The sequence below is a fragment of the Echinops telfairi genome, unplaced genomic scaffold (assembly GCF_000313985.2).
Source record: "Echinops telfairi isolate 266 unplaced genomic scaffold, ASM31398v2 ScPeMD7_7424;HRSCAF=8462, whole genome shotgun sequence".
NCBI classification, from domain to species: domain Eukaryota; kingdom Metazoa; phylum Chordata; class Mammalia; order Afrosoricida; family Tenrecidae; genus Echinops; species Echinops telfairi.
In genome coordinates this window covers 69,235,040-69,243,759 of record NW_022111324.1, presented here as the reverse complement: position 1 = coordinate 69,243,759, position 8,720 = coordinate 69,235,040, and the positions used below count along the sequence as shown (strand labels likewise).

Genomic DNA, 8,720 nt, shown 5'->3' with positions numbered 1-8,720 from the left:
GGGAGGGGAAAAATGAGGACCTAATGCGGGGGTCTTAAGTGGAGAGGAAATGTTTTGAGAATGATGAGGGCAATGAATGTACAAATGCGCTATACACAATTGATGTATGTATGGATTGTGATAAGAGTTGTATGAGCCCCTAATAAAATGATTTAAAAAAAGAAAAAGAAAAAGAAAGAATATGTCATATCATTTTCAAAGTCACTACTATCTTCAGGCAAGTTTCCTAAGACTAGATTTAAGAAAAAAATTATTTTAAAAAGTCTTATATTTGTGGTGATTGTTCCTTTGGAAGGTTATTTTTGGGAATTGTGAACAAACCAGATTTTGCATAATGATATCTGCAATATGAGGATAATATTTCCAATACAAACTCATGGTTGTATAGATGATATCACAAATCTAGTTTGGCTAATTTAGAACAGGAGGTGCCAGAATATATTCATATACATCAAGTTGAGCTTCTCATGAACAAATGGCTTTTAAAATCAACCCAAAGAACTAATTCTTTAATCCTTAGTATTTCAATGCTACTGATGACTTATTTGATAAATGTATATTTGTGACCTTTAATACACCATAATATTTTATCAATTGTCTAAGGCATTTGTAACATTTATTTCCCAAAATAATTTCTGCATTTTCATTTTACTCTGCACATTAGCTTAGTTGCTGCTTCATCAAGTGATATCACATTGGGTGGGTTCTGATGATAAAAGTGGGTCACAAAAGAGGATTAAGAGACTTTTGTGCCCCCTACTCTAAAATGTTATAACTGTTAAGGAGAGTCAACAGTTTTAACTTTGTAATGATTCCACACATTTTCCATGAGTAATGGTTGGAAGTAAGTTTGGCAAAGCTGTGGTATGAAAGTGGGCTCGTAGACTGCACAAGCTGTCTATTAAAAAACTATCAACGTATCATTCCCCTCACAAGAAGAACACACACACACACACACACACACACACACACACACACACACACATCATAGGAAGGAGCTAATCACAGGTAAATCAATGTCTCTGTAACAGAAAGTCTAACAATTCGCTAATATAAAGCATGTAATATAATTTCTCAATGGAAGTCACCATCCCTTAACTTCCATCAAAACATACTTTATCTTCTGGTGAGAAGTACTTGTGGAAATAAAATTACAAAGCCCAAACTAACCTGAGAGCTCTGTACACAGGGATGGTTCACTATGAGGCTGTCTCCTAACCAGCATCGAGTCCGTGCCAGAAAGCCCCATTGCTACACTACAAAAGTACAATGTAAAGGAAGTTAATTCTCTGGCTTTTCTACCCTGTCTGAAAAGGTAAATAAACGAAGGCAAAAAAAGCACTGCTAAACAATACATGCTAAATTCCTGAAATTATTTTACTACATGCTAAGATTTTCATTCTGAAAGACAGAGACATAAAATATTAAGGAATATGTTATTCTAACCAGGGACAGAGGAAAAACAGCTAGGCATGTTGGTTACATGAACTTCTATGAAAATGTAGCCATAGGATGTGCTTATTAGAGAGCATGACAATTGGTGTTATGTACTATTGCAATGTACTATTATTATAAATAATCACACATATGGGATATGAAAAATGAAACAGTGTATGAAGAAATGAAATGTCTGTTTCCACTATTTTCTCCGAAAATATCTGTGAATATTCTGGGCTGATATTGAGAAATTTCTATTAATTTAAAAAATATTAGTACAAGTTTTAGACAGACATTAAATATTCACAGGATGCTACTAATTTCAGACACACATTAAATAGTCACTAGATTAAACTTTCTCATTATATATCTCCCTTTAATCTTGAAGCATTTATTGAGAACCTACTACACACTAAGTTTCCATTTGGGAACAAGGGCTGTGTGAAAAAGGTTGTTTTCTTCCTTCTTCAACTACAAGTTAATTTTATCTCTATTTTTATGTTGCTCTTTTGTTTGTTATGTTCAGTCCTTGACTGTAGGACCAAAAAGAAACAAAGTCTTTAGAGAAACTTGTGGTATTTTTGAGCAGTTAAAAGACTCAAGTCATTTCCTTTAGCTCTACACAGAAGATAAATGAGATGATTAAAGCTTTCCTAAAAATCAGAGGAGAAAAACTTGAATGGATAAGCCCCTCAGCCTCTGGACGTCTGACTTGTTAAATAAATTTGGAGTTCAAAATATTACTTACTTCCAAGCTGCCTCTTTTGATTGGATTCAACACTAATAATTTCTTTAGAAGATTTTCACAGTCTGTGGACATATAGAAGGGAATACGGTATTTCCCTCGTAAGACTCGCTCCCGCAGTTCCTTCCAAAAGCAAAACAAAGCACTTATAATTAATTTTTCAAATGACCACAAGTGAGAATAAATACATATTATCAAAGTTTGCTGATACCTTTAAGTTCTGGCCATCAAATGGCAACGAGCCACTGACTAATGTGTAAAGAATGACGCCAAGACTCCACACGTCCACTTCAGGGCCATCGTACTTCTTCCCTTGGAAAAGCTCGGGAGCAGCATAGGGGGGGCTTCCACAAAATGTGTCCAATTTGTTCCCAACGGTAAATTCATTACTAAAACCAAAGTCAGCAATTTTAATATTCATATCAGCATCAAGAAGAAGGTTTTCGGCCTAAGAAGAAAACAACAAAAAGGATAATGTAAAAAGCCCACATAAAATAAAAATACTCATCACTGTTTCAGATTGCAACTGATACTTTTATAAATTCTCATTTAAGAATACAATACCAAAGGTTCAACATGATACTACTGTGTATAACTAACTGTTCAGAATTAAATCTGTAATACTGAATTTTAAGGCCACAGAAGAAAAGCTCTTATTTGGATGGGGTAGGGAGGGGGAACCAATTATAAGGACCTACATATAGCCTCCTCCCTGGAGGACAGACAGCAGAGAGGTGGGTGAGGGGAGACGTCAGACAGTGTAAGATATGATAAAATAATAATTTATAAATTATCAAGGTTCATGAGGGAGGGGGGAACTGGAAGGGAGGGGGAAAGATGAGGACATGATGCCAGGGGCTTACATGGAGAGCGAATGTTTAGAGAATGATGAGGGTAATGAATGTACAAATGTGCTTTATACAATTGATGTATGTATGGATTGTGATAAGAGTTGTATAAGCCCCCAATAAAATGATTAAAAAAAACTTTTTAGGAACCGTAAATCCAGTTTATTTTCATTTGCATAATCATAACTGATATAGGCTAACAATTTAAATCTAAAATACATATTTTAAAAAACGTTTGTACTGAAAGGGAATGAAATTCTAAGAGGGGAAAAAGAAAAGGAAAGTTCCTATTTAAAACATTTTATTGTGGTTTGGGTGAATGTTTACAGAGCAGATCCGTTTCCCATTCAACAATTCATACACATGTTATTTCATGTATTGAGCCCAATCCATACAATGTAACACTCCTCACCACTCATCCTACTCCTACCATATTTATTCTCTATCTCTTCCTCTTTCTTTCCTAACCCTTCCTGTCTTTGGAACTTTATCCTTGGCTAAATGTAGTCCTTTTGATCACTGAATGGTTGATTGTTCTTAGCAGTGCATACCTTTCTAGGGTAATTATTCCCCTTATAGAGTGGTCTATTGGTTAGCTGAAAATAGAGCCAGGAGGTGAGTTCAATTCAGGCCTGAAGGGTGACTAAGGACCACAGCCTCAGGGGTTTTACTGGTCTACAGGCTTGACTAATATGCCTATTTTGTTGTTGTTTTAATGGTTTTGAGTTTTATTCCCCATTACTCTCTTATTCTATCCAGGATTTTCTAATGTGATCCCTTTTTACAAGGACTAGATAGTTATAAGTTGAGCACCATCTAGTTCTTCTGGTCTCAGTGTCATGGAGGCAGAGGACTGTGTGGTCGATTAGTTCCCTGGATTACTTACTTACATTTATCTTTGATTTTCTTCACTCTCTTTTAATGAGAGACCTTGGTTGCATCTTATATGGCTGCTCACAAGCTTTGGAGCTCCTAGTCACTATTCACCAAAGTTGTATATAGAACATTTTCTTTGCGGACTATGTTATGCCAATTGCCCAGTGACTCAGACCCTCAAGGTTTTTGGCTAACCTAAAATATGTTCAACTTTGCCCTTGTATACTCTATTTAGGGATAGATTCCCATTGTGTCAGGGCCACTGAGTTTGTTCCAGCTCATAGCAGACTTATGTAACGCAGAATGAATCATTGCCCATCCTGTGCCATCCTTACAACTTTTCATGTTTGAGCCCATTGTCGCAGCCAATGTGTAAATTCATCTTGCTATATATTTAGAGCATATGGAAATTTGTATTGGAAGTACCCTCTATCAAATCTATATGTATGTTTGTGGGGATAATCCCTCTCTCCTTCCCACAACTCTTCAGCTTGCCTGTCTATGTATCTACTTGCAGGTTATTGTTATTACCTCTACCCCCCCCCCACACACACAATGTATATTGCTTAATGTGTTTATCCTCTCTGACTATTTTTTGTGTATACTTTTCCCTTTGTGACTAATTTCATTCAACATAATATTTATTCTCCAGGTTCAACAACATGAGTATTTCAGATTCATTGTTATTCTTTAATTTTGCATTGAGTAATATTCCACTGTGTATATGAACCATCATTTGTTTATACATTAACCAACTGAGGGGCATTTAAATTGTGCCCTTTTTTTTTGCTATTGTGAATAGTGCTGAATTAAGCTTAAGTACATATATATGCACTCACATTATGGCTCTAACTTCTCAAGTGTATGTACTTATTAGTGGGATTGCTAGATCATATGCTATTTCTATTTCCAACTTTTTAATAAAGCACCATACTGTTTTTCACAGAGGTTACATATTTTACAATTTTACCAGTAGTGGGCGAGGGTTTTAGTCTCGTCATGTCATAATCAGCATTTGAAAGTTTGTTTCTTTTTTCCTTTACATTTGCTATTAATGTTATTGTTGCATTGGTTTGCATGTCTATGCTTTGGACTGCTAACTGCAAGGCCAGCAGTTTGAAACCAACAGCTGCTCAACTGGAGAAACACTGGGCTTTCTACTCCTGTAAAGAGTTAGTGTTGGAACCCCCCAGAGGCAGTTCCACCTTGTCCTAAAAGGTCACTATGAGTCGGCATCAACGATGGCAGGGAGTTTGGTTGGTTTGATTGCCTAAAGAGCTCGAGCATCCCTCTATTTGTTGGTCACCTTAATGTCTTCTTTGACAAAATGTCTGTTCATACCCTCTGCTCATTTTAAAATTGGATTATTTGTGTTTTTGTTGTGGTGGCATTGAAATTTTCTATGCACTTTAGAGATTGTTCCCTTGTCCAATATGCTATTGCCAAAAGTTTCCCCCATTCTGTGGGTTCTCTTCTTTGTCTTTTGATGCAGTCATTTGATGGACATGGTTGTCTAATTTTTAGGAGGTTCCACACAACTAATTTGACTTCTGCAGTTTGTGTGTTTTTAGTTATGCTTGATAGTAGTAGTGTATTTATGCTGTCTTAGGGCCCCTATGTTTGCCCCTCTTCTTTGATAGTCTCTGTAGCTTTAGTCTCGTTAGCTTTTTCACCAAGGTGTATGCTCCACCATGAGTTCATTCTTATATGTGGTGTGAGATACGGGGCCTGTTTTATTGCTTTACAAATAGATATTCAGTTGTGCAAGCATACGCTATTAAAGACACCATTTATTCCTCATTTAACGAGCTTCAGATCTTTGTCAAAGATCAATTGTCATAGGTGGATGGATTAACTTCTAGGTTCTCAATTCTATCCCATTGGTTGATGTGTCTGTTGTATCAGAAAACTCTCATCATTGTTAAATGCAAAGTTCAATGGTACATCTGAAAGAACTGGCATTCATGTATTGTGACTACTGAATTAATTACTTTTGACTTCACTTGAAGAATGCTACCACAACAAAGCACTATTTAATTAGTAAAACAAATAATACAGCTTCCATTTGAACAAAGCCCACATGGAAGAAATACACCAACCTGTGGGATCACAAGGTGTTGATGGGATCAGGTATCAGGCAAAACTAACAATTACATTGATGTGAATGAGGGGGGAGGTAGAGTGAAGACCCAACTGTGGACATGAGCATAACTTTCATATATATTAAGAAACAAAAAAATTCATGTGACTTGCTTTAATGTGACACTTGCTTTATTGTGGGAGTCTGAAAACAAACCCATAATATCTCTGAGGTATGTCTGTATATATAAATTCCAAGACTCTATAAGAAAGTAATAAGAACTAATAAATGCCAGGTCGAAACACGAAGGTAGAGCAACAGAGCAGCAAGGTGAGCAAAGCAATGAAGTCCCTGAAGAACCCCGAAAAGCCCATCTATAGACAATTGGACATCCTCTGACAGAAGGGTCACAAAGGAGGAACAAGTCAGCTAGGGTGCAGTATGGCATTGATGAAACACACAACATTCCTCTAGCTCTTGAATGCTTCCCCACCCCCCAACCCGACTATCATGACCTCAGTTCTACCTTACATATCCGGCTAGACCGGAGGATGTACACTAGTACAGCTAAGACCCTTGGAATTCAGTACAGGACAGACAAACCCCTCAGGAACAGTAATGGGAGTAGTGATACCATGAGGGTGGGGGGAAGAAGGGGGAAAAAGGTGGACACAATGATCAATGTATAATACCCCCCCACAGGGGGTCGAACAATGTAAACGTGGGTAAAGGGAAACAGCGAATGGTGTAAGATGTGGAAATAATAATTTATAATTTTCAAGGATTCACAAGTGTGGGATGGTGGGTAAGGTAGGGAAAAAAGGAGCTGATACCAAGAACTCAAGTAGAAAGAAAATGTTTTGAAAATTATAATGGCAACAAATGTACAAATGTGCATGACACAATGGATGTATATGAGCCCCCATTACACACACACACACCATATACTGTATACTCGAGTATAAGCTGACCTGAACATCAGCCGAGGCACCTAATTTTACCACAAAAACTGCATTTAAAAAGTGCTGAAAAACTCAGCTTATACTCGAGTATATATGGTATCACTCATATATATGAACAAATAAATGGATTTAATAGTTACAAGGTACAAAATGGACACACAAAAATCACCTGTGTGATTTTATATACCAATTTTAAAAGAAAATAAAAGAATTCAATTTACAAGTGCACATAAAGGAATAAAATATCTAGGAATAAATTTAACCAGCGAGGTCAAAGACTTGTAAACTGAAAACTATGAAACATTGCTAAAAGAAATTAAAGATGACCAAAATTAATGGAAATATATTCTGTGTACATAGATGAAGCAGTGAATTAAGTCCCCAAACAATAGAGTTTTAACACAACCCCAATGAAAATTCTAACAGTCTTTTTCTTCCTCAGAAATAGAAAAGTCAATTCTCAAATTCATGTGAAACTACAAGTGATCCCAAATAGCCTAAAGAATTTTGTAAAGGAAGAAAAAAGATTGGAAGACTCACATCTCCTACTTTTAAAGTTTACTACAAAGCTGCAATAATGAAAACGATGGGGTACTAATACACACACAGACATACATGTAGGCCAAAGGAATAAAACAGAGAAGCTAGAAAAAATTCCAGCCATCAATTGTCAAGTGATTTTTTTGATAGGGGTTCAAGTTCATTTGATGTGGAAAGAATAGTCTCTTCAACAAATTATGCGGGAGAATTTGATCTCCACATGCAAAAGAATGAAATTTGAGCCCTACCTCAAAGAACATATGAAAATGAACTTAAATAGATCAATGATCTGAACATGAGAAGTAAAAAATTTGGAACACTTGGAAGAAAATATTCCAAAGTTTACTGTGGTGATACCTGCACAACCCTAATTCTTCATGTGGCGGAACTACAGAATTGTATATTACATTAACGATTTCTCAATAAAACTATCTCAAAAAAGAAACATATTAAATGCATAAAATGAAACACAGATATTATGCTTCAGGGCTGTGCTTATGAAATGTATTCTTAAGCTTGGAACCAAAAAATATGAGTAACACAAGAAAAGAAACATAAATTAGGCTTCCAAAAAAGTGTATATGATAGGGCATTATCAGGAAGTGAAGAGAGAAACTACAGAATGTGAGAAAAACATCTAATAGGGGTTCAATATCTAGAAAAATATAAAGAACTCCTGTGAAATAACCAATAAGAAAAAAAGCCAACTGAAAACACAGGCAAAGGACTTGAATAGATATTATCTAAAGATCTACAAATGGCCTATATACACATGAGAGGATGCTCAATATCACTAAACATCAGGGAAATAAATCAAAACTACAATGAATTACCACTTCACACTCACTGATATGAATATTTTAGCAAACAAGTATTGACAGGGATATAGAGAAATTGGAACATTTATACATTACTGGTGCGAAGGCACAATGTTGCATCACCAGTGGAAAACACTTTGGCAGTGTTTCAGAAAAGAGAGGTTCGTTCTCTAAAGGAGAAAAGCGAGTACAAGATGCCTTGAATTCAGATTTCTAGAACAGCGAGGCAATAAATTGCTGTTCTTAAAGTCACCTCCCTTGTATTTTGCTAGGGTAGTTCTAGGTAACTAAGACAGGGACAACAGTTAATCACTGGTTCAAGAGTATTCCTTTTCTGTTTGGGTGATAAAAAAAAGTATCAGAAATAACGATGATGGTTATACAACATAGATAATATACTATATATCTATGATT

The 8,720-nt window shown here is 36.0% G+C and overlaps 1 protein-coding gene across 1 annotated transcript in view; it reads right to left on the bottom strand.

The window, feature by feature from the left end:
- MARK1 (microtubule affinity regulating kinase 1) overlaps positions 1 to 8,720 on the bottom strand; it is a 160,956-nt gene that overhangs the window by 46,177 nt on the left and 106,059 nt on the right. The window contains exons 9-10 of the mRNA XM_004699909.3: positions 2,394 to 2,630; positions 2,186 to 2,305 (exon numbers count right to left, since the gene is read on the bottom strand). Coding sequence (XP_004699966.2) covers positions 2,186 to 2,305; positions 2,394 to 2,630 — 357 coding nt within the window. The remainder of the gene's footprint in view (positions 1 to 2,185; positions 2,306 to 2,393; positions 2,631 to 8,720) is intronic.